The sequence below is a fragment of the Alosa alosa genome, chromosome 4 (genome assembly GCF_017589495.1).
Source record: "Alosa alosa isolate M-15738 ecotype Scorff River chromosome 4, AALO_Geno_1.1, whole genome shotgun sequence".
Taxonomy (NCBI): domain Eukaryota; kingdom Metazoa; phylum Chordata; class Actinopteri; order Clupeiformes; family Clupeidae; genus Alosa; species Alosa alosa.
In genome coordinates this window covers 14,217,478-14,244,448 of record NC_063192.1, presented here as the reverse complement: position 1 = coordinate 14,244,448, position 26,971 = coordinate 14,217,478, and the positions used below count along the sequence as shown (strand labels likewise).

Genomic DNA, 26,971 nt, shown 5'->3' with positions numbered 1-26,971 from the left:
TATAACCCCTGGTTAATAAACTGGTTTTGTGTGTTTGTTTCACAGGGATGTTTATCCAAAGCAGATAGATTTTATCAGGTTGTGCATTTACACACATAAGGGTGTGTAATGTAGACACATACGACACATAGGTACAACAGTGAATTAACAATGTACTTATCTATAATTGTACAACACTGGCACTTTATACACCAAATGATCACACTTTGAGCTATATAGATTGCATGTTCCTAACTACCCCACAAAAAACTTCAATCCCATGACCAAAAATTGCAATCACACCTTGTTTAGTCTTTAATATCTTCAAGTTCATATGTTGTGGAGACCTAATGTAGTAAAAATTATTTGTAAGAACATACCGTATACAAATGTAATTTTACCTGCATTTGCCTGCCTCCCTCATATTTGCATTAACTGCTGTACTTGGTGAAAACCCGCCTCGACCATTTGCAAATCAAGTCTTTTGTCATGTACAACGACCCAGCTTTTGTCTTATGGCAGACTTCACAATAAGTGGTCGGTGCCAATTAAGCACGCATATGTCCGCATATGTCTGAACTTCTCCACTGCCACAGACAAAGACCCTGCTAACTGAATATAAGGCTGTGAGAAACTACAATCGGCAGGTGACTTGAGGCAACTTTTTTTATGTTTCTCCTCCGAGCCGGCTTGTAATAAACCTGGGAACGTTTCCCTTTCTTAACACATCTCAGCACGGGTTTGCTTCCACGTCATTTGTAATTCTCACCACACTAACATATTGGTACAATATTAATTAAATATTGCATTAAACATTTTCAGACAAAATACTGATTGATTCCATGTGTGTACAAAAAAGCGGCTATATACCTTTATACACTCTTCACTCTTATAACACACTATCACTATTTGTTCCTAATCAAGCGCCTTTTATTCAATGGGCATACATTATCACCTTTTAATGGTTATGGCGTACAGAGAACGTGTTTGTCGTCCATCCTACAAGTTTTGTCAGGCTTGGAATACTACTTATTAATGCCCAAAAATGCTTCGAAGATAAGGCATTTTTTGAGAGTGTAATAGCTTAAGAAGGGCAAACAAATACAAATACACTGGAATTTAACAGTAGTATTCTACAGATGTTCATTTTTGCGACCTAAACATTATGTAGACAAGCTTCGAACAACAACCATTTTGTTGGATTCTGTTTGACACAGAATGACCCTCCTGTGACAGTTTCAGCTGTACTGTGAGGTGAAGATCTCCTCTTTGAATCAGCATCATACTCTACTATGTACAGCCATACTGCATGGGCCAGAGGCTGAGGCCTGTAATTTGAGCTGATACTCCAGGCACCTGGTGCTGCACTGTCAGCCTGTGACCGGCGCCACCTGTTTCAGTAGAGAGTGCTGGTCTCCAAGAGAGATGATCCCTCCCCACTCGGCTGTCCATGTCTAATCTTTACTTCCTGCCTTTTTCTTCCCTTTTTTCTCGGTCTAGTCTTGCTTCATTTTCATCATGTCACTGAATCACTAGGGCCTCGAGCGTTGGTGCATGTCTCTGCACCATGTCACTGCAGGGACTGCACCATAAGGACAATTTTCAATAACGTTTACAGGTGCGAAATAAGTCCCTAGGGTAGGTGCATCCCTCTAAAAATTGCTGGGTGGGGCGTGGTGTTGACTCGGTATCGAGTATATCAACTTGGACTCCAAGGTGGTGGGTGGGTATATCAAGTTTGTAAATCAAGGGGGACTCCAAGTTAACTTGAAAGAGAGTAGAATAGCAAATGGCGTGCCTGTGGTATCAACAGCCATCCATGCATGCTTCTAAAGCCAAGCCACACAAAGTGTAACAGAACCCTTGCATGATCAGGCGGTAGGCTGCTTTCATGGTGTTGCTCTCCAGAGATTAACATCACTTTAAGGAGAGCCTGACCAGATGTGGATTAGACTATGGGACTCCACAGACAATTAAAACAATGCTTTGAAAAGGCTGAAATGACAGTGGCCCCCAATCCTCATTCAGTAACAGCAGCACTATTACAGCCCTCCAACCCTAGGAGACCAGACAATAGAAGTGGTGGAAGGTGGGTGGTTTCTGAACCCTCAGTATGCTGCAACCAAACTGAACATAAAATGGGTGCAGGACAAAAGTTTGGACAATGGGAGGCTAAGCTGATGGGAAACCTTGCACATTAGCCCCACATATATGAGGTGGTAGATTGAGGCACTGGAAATGGCGATGGTTTCTTTTTTAGTGCCAACTGAAACAGGAAACAGTGACACACCCAAGGAATTGGTTCCTCTTTTCCTTTTCACCCTGATCCTATCAGTTTAACAAACCATTAAACAAAACATAAATCTTGCCCAGCTCTACATTTTTCAATGTCAAAGGGCATAAAACATGAAGCATGTCTTTGCTGAATCTATGGTATTAGCATGATGGTAGCAATTTCTCTTTACAGTATGAAAGTGATGTAATTTATATAAATCCATTGCATTTCTGTAAAATGCAGCACATTTTCCCTTTGGTGTCCATTCAGTGCGTGATTTGAATAAACCCTGTTGTTCCTGTAGTCCTGGCTTGGATTGAGCTATGTGCTATTGTAGCACGTGTTTGGGTGTGTTTGGTTGACAACACATTTGTGCCATGATCAAGGACTCTACCTTTAATTCAATTACAGAGTCAAACAAGTAGGCCTGAATAATGAGAACAGTCTGTTTTTTATGGTTTGAATACCATTTTTTGATAGCCTGGGCCCAGTTGTTCAAAAAGTTTAATCTGGATCAGAATGCTCCAGAAATCCGATCAGATTTCTTTTGAACAACTGGCCCCTGAACTGTGTGTTCTCTCAGATTTTACTTAGATCTTTTGACAGTGTTACGGAATGAATATAACTTCCACAATTTGTCTGATGGTCCATTGGGCAATTGGTCTGATGGGCAATTACAGCTGCTGGTCAAATGATCCAGAGGAGAGTGTGAGAAGTTAGGGGAACTAGTAAAGATGTCCTCCTCATGTGGGGGCAGCTTTGTCCTGAAAGTTCAAAGGTCACCCAGTTGGATTCCAATCTAAGATCAGTAGGGGGGAGGGGGAGAGTTCAGTCCTGGTCTAGAACAGCAGAAAGAATCACTCAGCTACATTTAAAACAGGTGGGGGAAACTAACAAATATGATGTATCATCATTTACACGATGTACAAAGTGGTGGCTAATTCTGTCTTTCCTGTGTGAATCTAGATATACCTCCTTCTCATTTGGTTAATTATTATCCGGTTAGTACAATGACAGGAAGATAACCAGTCAGGAGCAGGGGCTTGTGTTTAGACTTTATAACACTCTGTGTGGTTTATGTGAATTCCAGAGTAAACATGACCAAGATCAAAGTGAGGTTAGAAAGAGGGCTGTATCAAAGGAGAGACAAGTAAAGAGAGAGAGAGAGAGATAGTCAGGGATGTTGTTGGCATGAGTGAAAAGGTAGTGAAAGGAGTGAACCCACAGAGAGGAAGAGAGAGAGAAAGTGTGTGTGAGAGCAGAGGTCAGGGAAGGCACTGGGAACAATGGGCAGCACTCAGCTGCTGACAGCCGCGATCAGACGCATGGCCCATCCACCTCTGTGGGGATGTCACCGTGACAGCAGGGGGCCACTGTGAGCATGTCAGAGCCAATCAGAAGGATCAGCCAGAACCGCAGTCAGTGTTTGCGTCTTCCCACCGTGAGTCTGTTACCAGCAATTTATTTACTGATGCCAAGTGTGACAGACAGATATTGAAATACATGTGACAGTGGAAAACAGCGTAAAGTAGTTTTTTATTTTATTTTAAAAAGTCCTTTGGCCTTTTGCTTGTGATAGATAGCCAGATACATAGCGGGCAGTGGAGTCAGTGCTACAGACAATTATATGATGGAGATGTAAAAGTTGGAAGTAATTGGAAATGAGTATATCCACACTCATAAACACAGAATTATAGTTTTTGAATTAAGAAATGTAACACATCTCATGTCACCTCATCGTGTATGAATGAGTGTGTGCCTGAGAAATCTCATGAAAAGTCAACGTAAACATGTTTGTTATGCACTATCTAAAGGTGTCTTTATTAAGGTATTTTTTCACACTGACACACTGAGTTTGTGTATATACAAACACATGAATTTGGAATGCAGTTTGACATGGAGCAGTCATGCTGAATTAAATTACACACTAGTCAGCACATTATCCCAGATACCTCACTCATACGTGACACAATAAGCGTAAGGTATGGGTTGGTGGGTGAGACACACACACACACACACACACACACACACACACACACACACATTCACACACTATTTTTGTGTGTCATTATTGATCTTCCTCTTCTGAAGGGCCTCAGAGGGGTTAACACAGGGTCGTCAGGAGAAGACTTTTCTCCAGTTTGTTACACTGCTGGATATGCACTTATAAAAACCTAAATTCTCATACTCGTTTAACACCAATGTAAACATCAGTGATACATCATTTGACATGGATGTCCTTTAACTATGAGGGAACAAAGTTAAGACCAGTAAAATCTCTAAAGTCTTAGAGTTTTTTAAAAGATAAAAAAACACTGTTTTGGGACTATCAGCAAGTACAAAGATGGCCCTCCCTGTGCCCTTCCTGCTTCCCATGAAGCAACTCACCATAGAGGTGTTGCTTGGGGAGCTGATATTCTGGCATATGGATTAAGTGGCCTGCCCAGGGAAGCTGTGACTGGATGGTATGGATGATTGACAGGACAGGTCAAATTGACATCCACACATCTGTTCCCTTGCAGACCATTTCACAGTGTATCACAGTGCCTCCCATCTTCCACACAGTGGATCCTGCTGCCATCCATATCCCAAGTAAATTATGTGACAGTCGGCACATTTACTTGGTTATCCACATCAAATAAGAAAGAACTGGACTAATCAGACCAGACGCCATCCTTCCACAGCTTGAAGGTCCAGTTCTGACATCAACGCTCATTGGGGACAGTTTTTTTTTCTGTGTCCAATCTGTTGATTAAGAAAACAGACCATTCATTTCCCCTTCTCTTATATCCCTGACTTGTACCTGATGAATGCCATTATCAAAGTAATACATGTTATTGACTTTATTTCTGAGTGGTTCTGGCCCATTGGTGTACATTCATTAAATGTAAAGGTCCACTGAGAAATAATATATGATTTGTTTTCACACAATTTTTGTGAAGTGACAAGATATTACAAGGTTAATGTTATTAGAGTTATTGACAACCCCAACCATCTGGTCACTGATTAGAATCACCAGTCTCTGATTTCAGGGAATATTTAATGGCATACATTTACCGCCACCTAGTGGACAAATGACAACACTCCAAAATCATAAGATTGGACTTAGGTCAGCAGAGCCCTACTGGATTTACAACCAGTTCATTCCATTCCATATTTAATCTCCTACTTTAGAGGTTAGAAAACAAATTCTATCACAATATGGTTTCCTTTCTAAGACTTGGCTACAGACATCAGCCTCTTTTTTGTGTGCAACCTTTTCAGCTTGACATTTCTGTGGACGTGGTAGCTTCATGTCTTGAAATTTGAGTCAGGCCAAGTTCTACAGGTGTACAGATATTAGTCTACTGGAGAACTCTGTTGTCATTATTAGAGTGTAGAATATGTGAACATGACACGTACGATCACTGTTTTCTCTAAGGTTTGAAAAAGAATGTACCTTATAAGAAACCGCACCCCATAAGAAACACTGAATAAAAGTTGAGACTGTCATTTGGGGTGAGGGTGAAATTGTTAAGAAATATTTGGACTGTATCAATCAAATGTGGTTCTCCCTTAGGACTGCTTTGTTCATTGTTGAACCATGTGGCACGTGGGCCCACTCTGCGATCCTGCGTCTACGCGCACACCCCCCACGCCCTCAGGAGTCACACGGCCAAGCCACTGACCTTGGGTTACCATGGCAACCCTGCTGCTCCACATGAAACTTCACTTGAGTAAACATGCACGGGCACTCTCCCTTACACACACACACATGCATGCGCGCGCTCACACACATGCACGCACACACACAGACATACATGTGCACACACATACACAAACACACACACACACACACACACACACACATATATGTACTTCAAACAACACTTAAAATACTTATTGTCATTACATTGTCAATATTGTGCACATTAGAATTCAAAGCAAGGCTTAAATACTTGACTGTGAATTCCCTTGAATGCGGACAAGCATGTACACACACAAAAGCCGCTCTTTGGAGATGTTACATGTTCACCTGTATTATGTATGTGACTAGCGAAACAATTGTGTGAAATCATGATGCTCCCCCATTCGAATTCTATAGAATTTGTTCAACAATTCCGGTCATGGCCCTCTAGCCATTCCCCTGTAAGTACAATGTGTAAGAGCCTCCACAGAGAACACAAGATCTGTATGGCTGGAACGATGAGTAGACACATTTTGTGACTGATCTCAATCAGTCCACAAGATCAGAATTTGAACGTGTCTCAAGTAATTAAAAGGATTAGCCATTCAATATGGTGCTCCAAACCCGTGGAGACACAAAGACTTACTGTCTCTAAGTATGCAAGGACAGAAGTTGGTTTCCAAGACAACTGTGGTGGAGGAATTGAACTAATCAAACCACCCTTATTTGGAATTGCCTTCAGTGACAAAGAAAATTTCTTGGCTATTATGGATAAGTATAAAACTGAAACTCAGTTTCCGATTTGCACTGGCAACAGGATGTATATTGAACATAGAATGGTAGGACTCTTTTTTTTCCTTTCAGTTTTGTTTCCCACCTCTTTCTTTGTCCATCTCAAACAGTAGCACATTACCCCCACTTCGCAGATGAATTGGACATATTGAAAATAAATATTGATCAGTCTTTGCCTTCAGGATGGGAACCATAAGAAACGACATAGATGTTCATCTGTTTCCAGGACAACAACCTGGGCCACAGTGTTATCTCATGCCATAATCCTGGCCCCATCTACATAAAATTGCGACTGAAGACACTACATCTGCCAATCTATCACAACCTTATGCATGTGCACCTGGTCCACCATAAGGCTTCGACAACCCTACAACACTTAGCCACTGGCTTATATTGTATCCACCCTGTTTTAAATCCAGGTTTATTGTGACTTCTTTACAAAGCTAAAGAGTGTGCGTGGCAGCAATGTGATTAACACAGAGAAACCAAATAGATTGAAAGTAAGAGGAACGATGCACACAGTCGACTTGGAGAACATAGCACACTTGGTTGTTTTCAAATGGGGTTCACGGGACGGGTGTATAGAAAAACTCCTCATGTAAAACTGTTAATAACGTATGGCCTCTTGAACATGTCTCCTTAGAGAGCTCTTTGGTAGAGGATTCTTGGTAGTCTATTAAGGGTCCATTGTCAAGGGAAGTCAGAGAGCTTGTAAGAGTACAACCTTGGGACCCTTTTATAACATGGAAGACCAGCTTTTGTTGGGGAGTTCCTGACAGGTTTCAAAAGACATATAAGAGAAGGATCTGGTGCACATTGTATTATCTTCATCAAGGAAATTACCAGTTTTAAAGGACTTCCGAGTGGAAATATTATTGTAACAGTGTGACTAAAAAAGATTTTTTATTCAAAATGTTGAGCCCCCTGGGACTTAATTCCTATGATGCAATATAGCTACCAAGAGCAGGTTTTTCATTTCTTTTGTTAAATTCCCCACTCTGAAAAATGGCTTTTGTCATTAAGCTTAAACATGAGCTGTATACTCTCACAGTCCAAGGCTGTATGACATATTTCAATGTCACTCTTTTTTGTTCTCAGAAACAAGCATGATTCATTTTGGCAACTATTTATATCTGTATTTTTTTCAGCAACTTCCAGCGACCTTAGCAGAAGAACTTTGAAATCTACTGATGAGTTAGCTGATGAGATGTGTAAACATGCCACCAAGTTTTAATTAGTGGCACCATGACACAGACTTAAATAGACTGAGATAATTGTCAGAGCTGGTAGGTGTTTATTGCTTAATTTGTCTGTAAAGTGGTTTGGCTGCGCACGACTACAGTTACCAACTCCTCTCAGGAGAAGGCTGGAGGAGGCAGCATGGTCGCCATGGTTCCTCATCAGCGATGTCACTCCGCGGACATCTGTGTGGGATCAAGTTATACTGGGCCCATTATGGAAGTTCCTGCAAGGTGACGGCAAATGCTGCACGTTTTTCATTACGATCATGTTGTTTGTACACCCTGAGTCACATACAGTGTGGGTTTGAGACTTTAAATAAAATATTATATATTGCTACATAAAATCACATTTCCCTTTTTTCATATTGAACATGTAGGTTTTTCTTTGTTTACCTGTCCATCTAAAGCAACACCAAAATCCATCTTCGTTTGGATATCTATTGAGTGTATGATATGATATGAATTTCCCCTTGAAGATCAATAAAGTATCTATCTATCTATCTATCTATCTATCTATCTATCCATCTATCTATCTATCTATCTATAATAAAACTGCTAAAACTTCATCCATTGGCACTCTGTATTCTTTAAAATACTTTTAATTTCTAGATTTGCTGCTCTACATGCACTAGGACAATATCTGAAATTGTTTGTTTGGTAAAAAGTTAGTAATTCTAAGTAGTGATAGAAGAATTTTAGATATTGAAATGTATTTAATGATGTGAGTGTCACAAAGATATTAATAAGTTGAACCGACTGTATGATTAAGTTAAACTGATGGCAGTTCTGGTGCTGTTCTGGATCCATGCTGAATATGGACGCCTGCTGTTTTTACTGAGCAGGCCAACTGATGCTGACAGAACAAGATGGCACCAAGCCCAGGGTTCTCTATGGCACTCTCCGCAAGTGAACAACTGGGTCACGTTTGTGATGGCGCATCAGATGAGAGAGCGGCACACACACACACACACACACACACACACACACACACACACACACACACATACACACATACACACACACACACACACACACACACACACACACACACACACACACACACACACACACACACACACACCGACAGACAGACCCACCGACAACAAAAGCACACATTCAAACACACACACTAACCAGACAACACAACACAACACAACACAATACAACACGAACTCAAACACATCAATTGCATCGCATAAAACCTATTATGCATACAATACAATACAAAAGAAGCATAAAGTGTCCATGGGCTGCTCAAGACTATCCCAAACATACCACCAAATCCCATTTCCACCAATTGCCCTCCAACTCTCTGCAGTATATTAACTCTCTCTCCCTCTCTCTCCCCCTCTACTTTGGCTATCTATCCCAAAGCCTTCCTCTCTCTTTCTTTATGATTAACCAGACGGAGCGGCCTGTGCTCCCCTTTCGGTTGGTTGTTTCCTTGTTACTTGGTTACCAGTTGCCGCGAATTGCCTGGGCCGATTGCGTTGCCATGGTGACCGTGCCCATTCTGTCGTCTCCCGGCTGCCTCCTGGCTTGCCTGTCCTGACATCTCCCGCACACACACCCCATACCACACACACACACACACACACACACACACACACATACATACACACACATAAACACACACACCATGTCCACCCCCACTACCTCTCCTGTGTCCCAGAGACCCCCGGGCCCCTCATGGCCCACCCCTTACCTCCCGGCATCCTTGGCCTCTGGTGTCCCACGAGGCTGCCGGTGTGTAATCTCTCTGCCCCTCCTCCTCTCCTCTGTCCCAAAGCAGTCATTTAACACCTGCCAGCAGGACTTGTATGCCCACAGAGAGGGGTGGGGGTTTCAGATAATTATAAGGAGGAAATAAATACAAAATTGGGTTCAAATAGGCCCATAGCTTAGTATTGTTTGATTTTACCACACTGTGAAAAATGTATGCTGAGAATGTAAATTACTGATCATAAAAAAACTCTGCAAAACGTCAGAAGACATGCCCGTGCAAATAATTTCTCTATTTTTGTCCAAAGAACATATTCATCTCTGCACACTAAAACAAACAGCAAATAGATATTTTAAATCATTACTGGTATACACAAATAACATATCTCTCATGCAACATAAACATGAATTGTATCATCAAAAAAAATCAACTTATGACCACAGTTTGCTACAATAACCTGATTTTTCCTGTCAGAAGTCACACAAAAGGCGCGGATGGTCTTTGCATATTCACAGTCCAGCCGTTCAACAGTCGAGCAATTACTACACGCTGTTTTGGGGTCACACCTACAGGTGGCACCAGTCAATTGATCATTTCACATCAATCATGGAGGAGGGAAATACACTATGGGAAGTCAACATTGATTTGGAATCTATGTGAGAGCACACACACACACACGCACACACACAGAGTCGTCCTCTGCCCCCAATTTATTTCCCTCAGTCCTGCCAGTGGCTCACCCTGCAGCTCACAGAAGTGCACAAGGCACATCTCTCTTCCTTCCTGTCCCTCTGATTCTCTCTCTCTCTTTCACTCCCCCTCCTCTCCCTCTCTCTCTCTTCCTCTCCCTCTCTCTCAGACACAGCCTCTCTGACTCACTCACTGTCACTCTTTGTCCTTCTCTATCACTCACCACCTCCCCCTGTCCACGGCCCTCAGTCCTTCCACTCTTTCTTCCTGTCCTTGTACCTCACTAAATGCTCTTTCTCTCTCATTCCTCTCTCTCTCTCATCCCCCTCTCTCTCTCTCCCTCCGTCTCTCCATCTCTCCCACCTGCGTGCTCCTCAGTGTGTGAAACCTGAGGCAGAGCGGCGCAGTGCAGCAGGCTGGTTCTCGGGGAGAATGAGGCCGAGGTGAGAGGTTGTTGTATCCCAATCTCCTTTATCCTCCACCACACCCCCGTCCAACTCTGTGGTTGACAGCTGAAGAGGTGAGCACTGTGCTCCTACTAGAATAAAGGACCTGAGAGAGACAGAGAAAGCGGGAGAGAGAGAGAGAGAGAGAGAGGGAGAGAGAGTGAGAGGGAGGGAGGGGGAAAGAGAAAGAGAGAGCCTGTCCAGCCTGAGAGAGACAGAGAAAGAGGGAGAGAGAGGGAGAGAAAGAGAGCTTGCTCGAATCCATGTATTTCACAACAGCCCCCTACTCTACAGCAGACAGACCGTGGGAGGATGATGAGGCTGTTTTATTCACCTTTATTTACACCTGCCTCTCAGGGCTGTTTAAACAAACACACACACACATACACACACACGTCATGTGAGACGGAGCAGAGGCTGCATGGCACTACACTGCACCACGCCACTCTACACCACACTCATACTGCACAGCAGACCAGCGGCACAGTGGCTGCCTCCTACAAGAGGACGGGACGCCGAATTGGAATCCTCCATGTGACACTAATCACCACGGATACGGTGACTTGCACGCCACGGCGTCAAGATTAGTCATGTGACCTCCCGCACACGCAGCCCGAGGGGTGCTTTGTGGGGGATGGGATGAAGTTAATGGCCACCCCTCCAACCCAACACACCCCAACCTCCTTCATCCGCTCCTCCTCCCTCTCCCCCACTGTCCCAAATGATGGGTTTTCATTTAGATGCTGAGTAAAAGGGAGCTCATCATTTCAGCTCATCTGAGGAGGGGGAAGGGGATGGGGGGGCCGTCTCTCCTCTCATCTGGAATGAGGCATGGCTCAGGGGGTGGCTGTATGACCGCATGGCCTGGCACGCCCCTCCGCCGGCCCCAGCAGCTGAGCCACATCCGATCTCGGTGCCGCGGGGCGCAAACCTGGAAGTCAAAGGTCAGCGCTGTCAAAAGGCTTTGAGTCACCTCAGCGGGACGGATGGTGGTCCTCTGCTATTGTTTGTGCGTTTGTATCGGCACGCGTGCATGTGCTTCTGACAGGTATTTATAGTTGCTAATACCCTTTGTCTAAACACAAACACACACTTTCACACACACACACACACACACACACGAAAAACACATACAGTACATACATACATTGGATGCATGCATGAACATAATTTTCCCACACACAAACATGTTTGCCGAGGGTCATGCCGTCTTGTTGAGGTTGAATGGTTTTATAACTGTTTTCAGCAATCTGGTTATTTTTACCTCTGTAATTTTCTGGGCAATCAGAACACGTACACATGCACAAATGCACATACACAAATAAGCAAACAGTGCATGACAAAGAGAAAAAGAAAGCTGCAAAAGAAGAGGGAAAAGGGAGAATTGGGGAAAATGGGAAAGGAAGGAAACAAGATGTGTGCGTGTGCGTGTCTGTGTGAAAGCAGGACAGTAGCTGGCTGAGGCGATTCTTCATCCCAGCACCTGAGTGCGTGAGCGGATCTGGCCCTGACCAGCACAAGATGTGGGCCAGTGCCGGCCCAAGATAGCGCTCTGCTAACAGTGGGTTTTTGGGGGGACGAATGCGGGCTGTAGCAGCACAGGATCTTGGGTTACACCCACTCTGGTCTCGCAATAGAAGCAGCGTATCAGCATTACGACGGAGTGGGGGGGTGGGTATGGGGGGCAGAGAAAAAGCCTATGCACCAGAAACGGCTCTCATGGTGCAAGCATTAATCCCCATCCCATTCACTCTCAAATGAATAGCGTCTCAACGAAGGTACGCTTCCCCCGGTCCTCTGTGTGTGTAAGAGAGGCAGCAGTCTCAAGGAGCCTCCGGCAGCAAAAATAAATAAATAAATAAATATAAAAATCAACTGTGACACAGTGGTTAGGTAGAACTGCGCACAAGCAAAATTAGGTCTGTGTCAGGAGCGGGAAAATACACACAATAACACACAAAACAGGAAACACACACACACCCACACAAAACGAAGCATCCCCTCTCTGGCAGAGTCGTATCCTGGGGATATTGCGAGGAGCCAGTGAGTTAAGCTCCGTGCGGAGCCCCCTCAGTCGGCTAGTGCTGAAGCAGGCTAATCCACTAACACAGTACACTGGCGCAGGCCAATCACAGGCTGGGCCGAGCTAATCAGCATCACATCGGATACAGACCATATGATGAAACTACACGAAACATCCAAACATGTTTGACACCAGGGTGAGCCCACACTTCCACCACCCACACACATTTACAGTATATACATGTTAATGACCAAGGTACACACACACACACACACACACACACACACACACACACACACACACACACAGACATCTGTAAAGCACTACACACACACACTCATGCATATACAAGAATCTTTGGTGTTCTGATTAAGTCATGCTTAACCCCATCATCTTTGTGGACAGCACCAAACCAAATCAATGTATATCTGAGCACAAAGGCCAAAATGGGCTGGATGGCAGATGAGTGTTTGCTTTCTCCTTCGTCCACATGACCCATCACACACATTAGCGGCAGCAGGGAAAGCTCTGGAGCACACACTGCACCACAGTTTACACAGGAGCAGAGTACGGGCGGGCGAGCGGTGAGCCAGAGAAGATTCCGGAGCCTCCAGCAGCAGATGAGGCGCTGATCTGTGGGCAGAGTCAGGACAGGGGGGGTTGCATGTGTGTGTGTGTGTGTCTACGTATGTGAGTGAGTGTGTGTGTGTGTGTGTGTGTGTGTGTGTGTGTGTGTGTGTGTTGGGGGGATGGGGAGTGGGGTGGGACAGCGCCGGGGCAACCAGCTCTTCCTCATCGCAGCCTGAGCATCAGCCTCAGCCCGAGCGAACTGCTGTCATGGCAACAGCAGCCGACATCACTGGCAGTCCCAGCATGGTCCTCAGCCGAGCCCCGGAGCAGTCAGTTCACGCAGCGAATGGGAAACACACAGGGAACAGGGAGCGAGCCACATACCAACACATCACACACAGATGCACACAGATAATGCACACATGCACGGAGATATCCCGCACACACACACACGCACGCAATATTAAACACTTACCCACACACTGACTGTCCCATACACATAGCCGCACACAAACACACACACACATACACACACACACACACACACACACACACACACACACACACACACACACACACACACACACACACACATAATACATACCCACACACATAAATATTGCATTATCAACTATACAGACACATACACATACACCAAGGTGCATTGTAATCTGAATTGACTCGATTGAAATGATGTGTCAATCATTGTGGGATCAATGCATAAAAGAAAAATGGATATGTAGAACAGAGTCAATAAACATGTTCACTGGTAATAAATAAGTTAAAGGAGTCACTTGTTTACATTTTTTAGGTATGTGGCAATATTCCATCTTAAAATCCGATGTCAAATTAGCATTCTAATCTTATGGTTTACAAGCCAGGAGACTATTGAAAGGGTCAAGACTGTAACACACTGACAGTGATAACAAGCTAGTGCACACATCTACATTATTTTAAAATGTAATTTGGCTTGTGCTATAACTCAGTGCTCCTCGTTACACGCTCCAAGTCTTGTTATGTTTCAGAAGTATTACCCAAATCATAGAACAAAGGAAAGACAACCTTGGGTCAGCCGGCTGAATTAAAATTCTCTCTACCTTCCAGCAATATCAATCCATCCAAACAATACCCTCACTTTGACACAGGGAAAATAAATAAACAAATTTCATCTTTCATCTAAGATAATTCCATTGAGCCTCTGTTGAATGTGGCAGTCTGTAATAGCACAAAAACATAAAGATCACTGCAGCACATAAACGTAAAGCATAAATGCGCAAATGTACCACGTCCATGTTCCCCAGTCATGTTTTTGTTTTTGCTAATACACTGTGGAATATACTTCCTCCGGTGTGGCAGTCCTATGTACACAGTATCTAGCTGTGAAAACGGCAACAATGAAAGACCATTAGGCATTTCTCTGTATGTTTGCATACAGTTTAGAAACTTACTCTGGATAGGACATTAACCACAGAACAAGATTTCTGTTCACAAAAAGTGTTCACCGGGGCAGAAAAGAATTGGTCACTGCAGTGAACTGCAAAGGAACACTTACAATCTGTCTTGAACTTACAATGGTAGATTGTATTTTTTTGTGCAAACCACTTACATCCAAGAGGAGACAGACACATTCTTCATATTTGAGCCTGGCTTCATAGTGTTGCTGCATACTACATGCAGTTTCTGTATAAAAAAAGGAAATTCAATGTCAAAATCACTTTGTGCAGGCTATGACAAGAACATTATGACCTTATCAATGATCTTTTCCGTTCATTTCATTTGTGATATTGTATTGGCAGGCACTGAACAGAGGTTGGAAGAGGATAGAGATGGAGCTAAAGGAGGTAGCAACATCCTGAGACAAAGAGAAGAGGCAAACAAAGGCAAATAGCAGAGGGTGTGTAATTAGATGTGTTTGTCATCTGCCAATCAGCACCTTGCACCGACAGAGAGAATCACACAGTAAAAAACTAAACACGCTGGGAATACAGATATCTGAAAAAGCTTTTTTTTTTAAATCATCTGATTTGTGTAGAAAATCAATGATCTGATATTCAGAAAAACTGACATAACATCCACAACAGTAGCTCACCATGAATGTAAATAGTTTGGGCCCATAGTAGGCTATACTGCACAAACAAGGTGAAGCAGGTGACGAAAGTGTCATTCTAGAGGAAAGTGCTATACGCAGGACACTGAGGCAGAGAGATATACTAAACACTGATGGACACGTTGAAGTCATGGGCAGGAAGAGGACGAAAAAGAGCCTAATCTCAAGCAGAGTAGAGGAAACATGTCGACAACCTGGAGCATCTGTGTAAGGGATGAGACACACACACACCATGCCCTTTGGTTCAGGTTTTGGAACTGAGTTACCTTGTAAATCAATACAGGGGCTAATGTCGAGGCCTGCATTCCAACATGCCTGATCAGAGTCCTTGACAGGATAATCAAAGGGATGATTATAGTGGAAAAAAAGTGGAAACATCATGAGAAATAAACAGATGGATTTAGAAGTATAGGTCTACTCAAGATTGTTAGAGCAGTGTGAAAGCAGAGTGAAAAAGATCTGTGCTGTGTGCAGAGAATTATTTTAAAAGTTTCCTTTCACATTGTAGGCTACACCTTAAAGACCATTCAAGGTATTACATAGCCTTTGTGATGAAATCTCAGATGTGTTCCCATGTTCAGTTTGTTGTAACAATGTTAAACCATGTTAACACCATGGTTAACACCAACTATATTGTAGCCTATCATACATAGGGCAATTATTTTATTATATGTTTATCTAAGTATGCAGCAAAGTAATTGCTGTAAAAATCCATTCTATGTGAAACGTTAAATGACCCTCCAGAAAGAAAACATAAAACAATCAATTACTAGCATAAAATATTACATCAAAATACTGGACTGGTTTGTTTTGGATACGATGTGCGTATTTATTTCTTATGGTTTAGTCATTTCAATCCAAACTGTCCGTATCGGACATTTTCTTTCCCCTCAACATTAGGCTACTAACCGTGTGTGGCTGACTTGCTCGCTTTGGATTCTTGCCCACCGCGCACACTTCCTGATTTTAAACGTCCCCTAACAAAATGTGATCTGTCCGTGCTTAACGTTCAAATTGAGTCGTATGGGTCTCGCCCGGGAAATAAGAAAAAGCCAACAAAGTAAGATTATGTCGAATCGTGTGTGTTGATGTGTAAAAGCGGAACTGGGCAGCGCACGCGCCGGTCCGATTCAAACAGGTGGAAAGAAAGAGGACGATCCCCGCTGGCGCGTGACTGCAAGCGCTTTTTATCCATGCTGTAACATTTACTCAGCATGTTATAAACGTTATTTATACCACATAAACTCTGATATTTCTATTTCTGCGGATTAGTCTATCATTAGTCTATGGGTCGTATCGGGATCGGTGGCATCCCGTTGAGAATTAATGGGCCATCGGTTAAAAGGCGCACAGACTGCTCAGACGTAAATAAATGTCATTCTCCAAAAACACTATTCATTGTCTACGTCGTTTGACATCCCACGTAGCCTTGTGGGTTTTATTCATATATTAGACCTCAGTCAAGAGACCGTTTACGCACAGGTGGGAGATACCCGTTTCGTAGGACGGCCCCCTCTTTCAGTTCCACAGCGGATGATGTGAGCGAGTGACATTTGCCGTTGCGGTTTGGGACAGTAGGCGAATCTGCAAACAGGTGTGCGGCTGCCCGAATCCGGCCCAGACGCCTTTTCCTGCTTGTTCGTGTGGAAAGCCTACCTAGGTCTCGAAACAATCATCCTCGTAGCGGGACGGGGAGAGGAGGGGGAGTTTGTTCCCTTTTCAGTTGCTGGCATTCAAATAGCCTATTTTTTTCTATCAGGCTATACAACAAAGGGATAAGGTCCATAGAGAAAACGCTATGACAACTAAAAAGACATGCACGGATTTAACGAAAAGGAGCCGAAGCCCCGTCGTTTTAGAGGCGGAGATGTTCAGGGAATTTCAGGACTGGTGTCTCCGGACTTACGGTGACTCGGGTAAAACAAAGACTGTCACCCGCCGAAAATACAACAAAATTATGCAGACTCTTTTGCAGAACGACGACTCAGACGGCGTTTACGTTGATAATAGCCACATCAATGCCAAATTTAAATTCTGGGTGAAGTCAAAAGGGTTTCAGGTCGGAAACAACATTCTGGGCGAGCACAACAAGAAAGGAGCACCGGGGAAGCCCGTCCTGTACGTTCCTGTCAAATCAACGGTAACGTGTATTTTCCTTCAACGTTATTGGGACACCATGTGAAGTATTTTAGCTGTCATGGCTGTCTGACTGTTCGTGTAAGTGTGTTTGTGTGTCACACATTTTTTCACCTAAAGCATATATATATTTATTTGTCCGCGTAACGCAGTTTAATAATGGCAGGAAAGCGCATGCTATAATAACTCCTCATGTCATGTACTTCCTCTTCACTTCAAACACTACCGGACTCTGTCCGACTCTCACATCACTCATTTTCAACCGAGCAGAACAGTCCTACTCTGAGATCTAGCTGCCATAGCAACGCTGCTGCCTCACAGGAGCATTGCCTGTCTAGTGATGATGGTGTCCTGGTCAAGATATAAGCTACCGCACAGTCTAACGAATGGGTATGGCGTTGTCCTGCGAACTGAAGGGCATGCTCTATGAGGTTTTGATTAGGTCCTCATACTCGGGTCATTGAATGTGCTTATGATCAAATATTTTTCTCCACATACTTAAAATGACACGGACAGACTGTAGCCAACATGACGCTACAAGACCGGGCGGGATTGCGCGCTCTTATGGTGTAGGTTACCCAAATTGTTGGGGATGCCAGGGTGCGTTGTTGGCGCACAGAAGAGAGGGCGCGTTTAGGATGGATGCCAAGCACTATATTCATTGATTAATAATAACCATATTTAGAAAGCTGGCCTAATAATGTAATTAGCCTTTCCAATAATGTGGCGGGACAGAGAATGTTCCCGCAGAATCTCCTCAAAGGGCTCGCGCACCGCCCTCCTTCCAGCCAAGCGCTGATGCAGTCTTCTTTTTATTATTTTAATGTTCATCGTTGGTATTCCGGAGTACTTTCAGAGATTTAGATTTAAATGTGGTCCAACGTCCGCTTAATTTGAACAGTAAAGGACGGAAAGTGAACTCACTATTGCAGCGCGTGCCGATATTACGTATTGCCACCACTTGCATTGTCCTGCGCGGGATGAAGGCGGAACGGACTGTTGGCACTCGTTGCTCTGGTAACCCGGCCGTTCCTATACTATAGCCTTAAGTCTCCATTTTATATGAGACCAATATTTTTTCACATCATGCAGCGGTTTATATGATTCACACGGCCTAACTTAAATGCTTAACAAATAATGTTTTATTTTCAGCATTCAGGCTACTTTTGTCTGCGTGATGCACCACAATTTGTTATTACTGACGCACAAAGATCATTCATTGATATCACGACACATAAGACTATGTTGGCTGGCACATCCTGGGCATGGCCTTACAGGAATGGAGGTTAGGCTACTGTAGCTGTCCTGGGATAGTGGTTGATGGTTACTAAGGATTGGCTCAGAATAAACTAGTCTATAAAACGAACGAGGCCCACCCTTTATTTGACAGATAGGAAACTTGACTGAGCAATAATTTCTCTTATTTATTTCCTCTTCCCACCACTGTGTCAACGTGTCACTATGGTGGTGGGGTGCCAGAAAATGAGCCACCATTTTAAATAATCCTCTCAGGGAGTCGCCAACAGCTTACAGCCACCCAGGCAGTTGGTAGCCTACAGTCTTTGAGGGGACAGGAGCCACTCAGCTGCTAAATATACAAACTTGAGTGATGAATTCAACAAAACTTCTTGGCTCATTGTGCATAGTATAGACAGAGGACTATGGATATCCTGTAGCCTGCAGAGGTAAAAGATTAAACAAGCATAGCCTACCCCCTGAAACATTCTGGCATGTGTGATCCTGTCTGTGATTTAAATTAAATGCTTTTTTTATATTTAATTCTCTTATTATTTTTGAAGGTGCTGACCTTGGTAATAAAACACTAAATATCCTTAATTATTCCCTATTTATTGCCCCAAAATTTGGTGTGAATTTTGCAATGTTTTGTAGCTCTACAGTTGCATCTCCCAGGAAAAATCATTTGTAGATCAGGACAAAAAGGCGCTTCAGTGAAGTCAAGACATTCTGAGAACTCTAAATGTGTGACAACCTGTCAGTGTGACTTTCAATGCCTACTTCAGAAGTTCAGAGTCAATCGTGAGATTTATTATTAAAATAAATATTTTGGTGCTAATATACTGGCAGACTTCCTTAAGTTAACATACAAGTATTTAAATTCTTTTTGCATGTAGCACCAATATTTAACATACAAGTGTAGCTTCAATTTTAGGGATCATAAACCTTTTGTGTTACTGTCATGTTGGGACAAGTTTATTTTTCATCTATGTTAGTCACTTGTTGCACAGCCACCCCCCACCCAAACATGCGCACGTGCACACACACACACACACACACACACACACACACACACACACACACACACACACGGTTACAAACTGAATCACACAACCCATTGAACTAAAGTAGTTCAATTAGCATCAAGAGAAAGATGAAGACAGACTGACCGTTTTTTTTTTTACTTAGTTCCAATATTTGGAGACTCACCCCCCCTTTTTGTTGTTGTCCCATGTTAACAGTCCCTTTCGCCCTGTCATGTTAACAGTCCCTTTCGCCCTGTCATGTTAACAGTCTAATTGTTACTTCTTTATTGTCCCTTTTTTGGCTCCATATGTTTAATCTGTCATCCTTTAACATGCATTAACAGCGTCTTTCTCTCTCTCTCTCTCCCCCCTCTCCATGGTGCTGACTGTTGATCTTGTTGAGGGCAAACGCTGTGATAATTGTTACACACGCTGTTGTCAGCCACCGTCATTATTAAAGAACCATTGAGACCTCCTTAAAGCCCCAATTTGTTTTTCAGCTCATCAATCTTTCTTCTCTTTTTTTCTTCTCCATCTGCTGGTCGCTGGGGATTACTGTCTGTTGCAGCCTCATGCTAGAGTTTGATGTGTAAGGCGGCATTCTGGAATGTGTTCTAGAATGAATCAGCTGATGAGAGTCTTTTTAAAGGGCTTTCTTTGTCGGATCCAGCTGTCATGAATGACAGTGTTCCAAGGGAGCTTCATGTCATGTCATGAAGTCAACAAGTTCACAGAGTTGTTGTGACACCCAGTTGTTTCTGGTTGTCTGATTGCGCTTTTCAGTTGCAGTTTGTTTCATATTTCAGAAACAATTGCCCAACAATTGCTTGTTCATTAATTGGGGTGTTTGATGTTTGATAATAGCACACACTTTTAGTGACAGTGAGCAGTGTCAGGCAAGAGTCAGAGAGTAGCTTGTTGCCTTGTGGAGTCACACATTCACACTCACACAGTCTCTCTCTCTTCCACAAACACACACATACACATGTGGAGACAGGCATGTACATGGACGTGTGCTCACACATACACACACACACCACACACACACACACACACACACACACACACACACACACACACACACACACACACACACACACACACACACACACACACACACACACACACACACACACACACACAAACACACACACACACACACACAAACACACACACACACACACACACACATACATCAATGTGACTAATGATGAAGAACAGCAGGAGACATCCCCCTAACTGGCTCCCGTGCCAGACAAACTACAAAACAAACAAAAAGACCAAAGCAGTAGAATAGAATAATTAGGAAACTAGAGGCACCGCGTTACAGTAATAGGATACACTGTTTGAGTTTCTGAATGTACGATTGAAAAATGAAGAGTTTTTTTTGTAGCTAGATGTGTTGAGTAGGATTTAAGTAAAGGAGTACATTTGTGCAAAAGTGTGTGTGTGTGTGTGGGGGGGCATATGTGCCTGTTTACTTTGTTATGCTGTCAATCTTTGACTACTATTTTTTTTTAGTGTTAATTGTTTTTTGTACGTAGGTTTTATGTTGCATATGTTGCATGTAGTTAGTGTGATTGTGTGTGTTTGAGTGTGGGTGTATGATGGAGTAACCTCCTGAGCTGCTGTCTTCGCCTTGAGTGTCTTCGCCTTGAGTGGATCAGTTTTTGTAATGCTCCCTCCCTCTCTTATCTGTCCCTTGCTCATATCTGTCCAGTGATCTCTCTCTTTCTCTGTGCTTACTTATCTATTCCTCTTTCTTTTCTCACTCTACCTTTATTCGTATTTCTACCCTTTTTACCTGGTTCCTCCTGTCTCTTTGTTTCCGAGCTCATCTTGAAGGGCTCATTATGCCCAACAAACATCCATAGAGAAGAGATTAGGCGTACCGATTGAAATGCAACTCTGTCAGTATTATCCCAGGTTGGCAGTGATGCCCAGTACTAGTTCTGATAGCCTTCTCCTCTGTTCTGTCCCTGAGGTTAGGTCCACTTTATGGCATCTTTAAGGACTGCACACACAAGATGATACCAGTGAGGGGTTAGGCCTTGTGCATGGTGCAGCCTTATATTGAGCTGTGCTGTTAACTAGGGATGCACTGATGCAATTTTGTTTTTTGTCAATGTCTTGTATGTGGAGCGCTTTGGGTTGCACTCTGTGCATTTTTTCCCCTTCCACCTCTATAATGTAGTGTATGTTATCTTATTATTTATTTATTTTACTTTGTTTTATTTTATTTATAGGCCTAGACCTATACTTTTTTTCTCTCTCTTTTTTCATCTTGTTACTTCATTGTTTCTGTAATCTCGGCTTCATTGAAAATGAGGGCTTCCCTCAATGACCCTCCGAGAATAAATAAAGGTTGAATGAATAAATGAATGAATGAATGAAAAGATGTTAAGTTGGTATATTGCTGAAATCCTAACATTCATTTTACCAGTGAAACAGATCCAAGTACTTTCTACATTCATTGATTTCAAGGACAGACAAAATTGAAAGCTTTATTGAATATTTTAACTTTGGTTGTAAGATTGCTAGATTTCATTTCACAACATTTCCTTAGGCAGACCCATAAGAGTGTTGTGCTAAAATAGGCAAAGAATTTGGTGGTCTTGCCTAGGGTGCCTCTTCTCCCCCCCCCCCACCTCCACTCCAACTGCCTGTGTGGGGCTCTAGAGGGGGGTGGGAGGGTGTCATGGTTGCGCCTCCATCTCCAGAGTGCATAGCGTGCGGCTGAGGGCCCCAGTACCACTGCAGCTGCACACAGGGTGTGCCAAGTTTTGGCACAGGAGGCAGTGCGTGGGGGCAGCGGGCGGGGGGAGAGGTGGGGTGTTGGTTGTTGACAAAGAGGGGTTTGCTCAGGGCCAGGGGGCAGGGGTGTGCGTATGTGTATGTGTGTGTGTGTGTGTGTGTGTGTGTGTCTGCAGTTGGTCACGAGGGAGCAGTTATCCTGTGGTTTAAATATACACACATGAGAGCGTGCACAAGAATACACACACATACACACACACGCACACACCACAGAAACACCCACCCACATACATGCGCACACACAAACACACACACACACACATACACACACACACACACACACACACACACACACACACACACACACACACACACACACACACACACTCAGAGACACACCAGCACACACTCTCACACAGAGCAAGGGCAGACAGAAATCATTGGAAGCCTTGCTCACCCTGACAACGCTTGCAGCCCTTTGTTCATATAAGCACAAGTGGGAGCTGGCTATTACGTTACATGCCCCATGCAGACCTTACTCTGGTCAAGCTGTGACAGCTTAAGGTAGCCAGTGCCACCCACCCACACACACACACACACACACACATACACACACACACACACACACACAGACACAAAACACACAAACATACACACACACACACACACACACACACACACACATACACACACACACAGACACGCACACATACACACACACGCACACACATACACAAACACACACACACACACACACACACACACACACAGACACACATACAGGCATACATTGATATTAGCTGGGATTGCCTGGAAGGATGGCTCAGTATACCCAGCAGCCTGTAGTGCAGCATGGGGGGGGGGGGGTGCAACCTCGTTTATCTGTCATTATGGCCTGATTAGAGCTCACAGAAGAGGAGGAGGAGAGCAGACCCAGTCGCGGCAGTCAGAACAGTCTAAGCCTTGTATCTTACAGTAACGTGGACTGCCTGCTTGTGCACACATTCACACAACACACCAGCGGTCCACTGGGAAAAGACATTCAGCCCTGGACTTATCTGCTAACACTGGCCAGAAGGCCAGTAATGAGGCATATAGAGCTAGTAAATAATATAATAAACATTTTGTCTTTTTGATGGTCCGCCAACCCACAGATGCAGCAGCCCATGGGGATTTGTCTCTGTATGCCTGATGGCCAGACAGCACACCACTGATGTGGACCACCCGCCCGTGTGTGCACTCACCCAACACACGTGCACAGGTGTAAACATGCTGGAGGCCTTGTGCTGTGCCATCGGGTCATGTTACCAGTTTGATATTTTACTTAAACACTCAAGCTGCTGCTTCGTCATTCGCTCATAGTCCTGGAACAGGACAGGCCTAAAAGTACTGGTTTGTCTGGGTGTGTCTGTTTAGTCAAATGCATCCAAATCAGGAGAGAACAACCTGCATGAATAGGTAGGTTAGGCCAAAAAGTCTCTTTACCCCCCACCTTTCATCTGATAATCATGGCTTGGCTTCCCACACTTGCTTTAGGCAGTTCTGATGTCCAGCGTACAGGTATGAAGTAGTATCAATATCAGCTAAGCAAAGGATTATGATTTATACACATACGTACGTATACACGTATGCTTGGAAACTGTAGTCATGGCAATAGCATCTAATGCATGGTTCATACATTGTGTACTGACAAACATCTGTATGCGAAAGCATCTATGGGAGTATATATATGTTCACAAGCTCAGAAATGTATCAGCGTTACCATGCCAACCATCACAGAAATATCCTCCTCCTAGCTTTTGGCCCTGGTCTTTGGTTTTTGGTTGAAGCTGAACCACTCTGGCCAGTGGCAGGAACAAAGACTCTTTTGCATCGCATTGGCTAGAAAACAATATTTCAAAAGCTTGTCAAAAATAAAACAGTGGCTTGCACCTCCTGTTGTCTCTATGATGTTTGCCGACACCTAAGCCATCACATCCTAGGACTTTACACAGTTAAAACCAAAAAACTACTGGCTTAATGCGGGTATATGCGAAACCAGTGTAACAACACGGGACCCTGATCAGGGTGTGACTCAGACAGGTCGAGGCAATCAGAACGGATGAAAACGACATCGCTAACAATTGAATTCCATTTATTAGCATCTCTCTGAAACCTTTAAACGGAGGAGGAACCTCATTATGCTAACTGATTAATTACCCGTACATCTTCAGAGGGTTAGCAGACACACGCTCACAGAGATAGTGACAGAGTCAGTATCAAACAGGGCGCTGCCTTATAGATGTTTTTACCCCATAGGCTCTGTAGCCACAATAGTGGACCCTTTCATTCTGGAGTCATTTGCATAGGAGCTAACAGTTTTGCATGGCACATTTGTAATACAGGCACGGGACAGCTGGAACATGGCACAGCCCAACAGTTATGTGAAATAGGACAAGGAACAGAACATGAAGCCAGAGCCCACTTTAGTTTCGAGAAAGTGGCAATGACTTGCAAATAGCGCATGTGTTGAATGTTAAAAAAAGATTGCCTGTGTAGCTGTTAAATGACTGGAAAATGAACTGAGCTGGTGCATATGTGAACACATTCATACACGTGCACACACACACACACACACACACACACCCAGATACACATACACAGGTCCTGATTGACCCACTTCATCCTGGTCTCTTGTAAGTGAGAGGCCTCTTTCTTGAGTAGGATATGAGAGAGTGGAGTTGCTTTGATGCTGGCTGGTGTACTGCACTGTATCTGAGATCCCCCTTCCCCTGCCATTTCAGCCTCCAAGTCATCACATTTAAATGCTGTTAATGAGTATGGATGGAGCCAAGTTGGACCCTTTGTGTGTGTGTGTGTGTGCGTGTGTGTGCATGTGGGTATGTGTATGTGTGTGTGTGTGTGTGTGTGTGTGTGTGTGTGTGTGTGTGTGTGTGTGTGTGTGTGTGTGTGAAAATGAAAGGAACATACATGTATGTTCAGCATTCAACCACTCTGGTACTCACTGTTCTGGTATTCTTTTGTTTAGCAAATAATCTTTTAAACCTGTGAGTGATCTCATTGCCTACATGTACTGTATGTGTATGTCCATAACTGTGTGTTTGTGTGTGTGTATGAATTTGTGTGTTTGTGTGTGCACCAGAGAGAGAGAGAGAGAGAGAGAGAGAGAGAGAGAGAGAGGGAAGAGGGAAAGAGAGAGAGAGAAAGAAAGACGGGGAGAGGGAGAGAGAGAGAGAGGGTCGCTGATGGTACTGCTCTGTTTTTCCTCCCCTCGGCACCCTCTGTTGCCATGGAGAGACAGTTCCATTCTCCCATAGGAGGAGAAATTAACACCATTTTTAACTGGCTGCAGGGCCTCCCCCCCGTGTGTGTGAGAGTGGGAGCTCTGCTCCAGATACACAACCCCCGACACCACACACACACACACACTCTCACACACACACTGATGTACATGTGTAGTACACCCTGGTGCAGCCATACTCATGGGACGTTCAGACACAAAGGCTTAGTCGTTGAGAATGCATGACAGACCCCATCAACCACCCATCCACATACTGGTCCTCTCTCTCCGTCTCTCTCTCTCTCTCTCTCTTCCTCTTTCTCTCTCGCTCTTTTATATACATATTATACTGTCTCACTTGTACAGATTTTTTCCACATGTTCATGTGTCCCACACTATGTACTGTATGCAGAAATGCACCAAAGACAGGCTACATCCTTGAGCCAACATATAAAAACTTCCCAGTCTGACATGCACACGAGAAGCATGGCAGCATTAACAGAGATTGTACCAATGAAGTCTGTGTGTTTGTGTTTGTGTGTGTGCAGAGTTGTAGGGATAAAAGCCGCCTCCTCTCCTCTATTCTTGGAGGATGCTGCTGCTGCAGTGGGACAAAAGAGCGCCTCTCTCTCGACTCCCCCCCCTCCACCTCCCGGTGCACCCCTGCCCCCCCCATCCCCTCCCCTCGTTGCCACTCTCTCTCTGGTCCAGCTGCCAGCCCTATCACATAATTAGCCCATAGAGCCGCTCATTAGCGTTCCGTATCTGTCTGTCCCTGGCCGCCTGTCCGTCCGCCTGTAATTACACTGTGACACGGCGTGGGGTGAGGTGAGGTGGGGTGGGGAGGGGTGAGGTGAGGTGGGGTGGGGAGGGGTGAGGTGGGTGCGGTGCGCTTGGGGGTGGTGTTGGAGTGGGGTGTAACCCAACAAACAGATATCAATGTTAATGATGGTGTTACAAAGTAACAATGTTGCTACGACGACACATCCCTACTGTTGTTTGGTCTCAAAATGACGTTTTCCTCCAC

General features: G+C 44.0%; 1 protein-coding gene across 2 annotated transcripts in view; it reads left to right on the top strand.

Moving 5' to 3' along the window:
* Positions 1-16,819: 16,819 nt before the first annotated feature.
* nol4la (nucleolar protein 4-like a) overlaps positions 16,820-26,971 on the top strand; it is a 47,092-nt gene continuing 36,940 nt past the window's right edge. For both annotated transcript variants that reach the window (XM_048241455.1, XM_048241454.1), the window contains exon 1: positions 16,820-17,653. In XM_048241455.1, the coding sequence (XP_048097412.1) occupies positions 17,312-17,653 (342 nt within the window). In that variant the 5' untranslated portion in view covers positions 16,820-17,311. The remainder of the gene's footprint in view (positions 17,654-26,971) is intronic.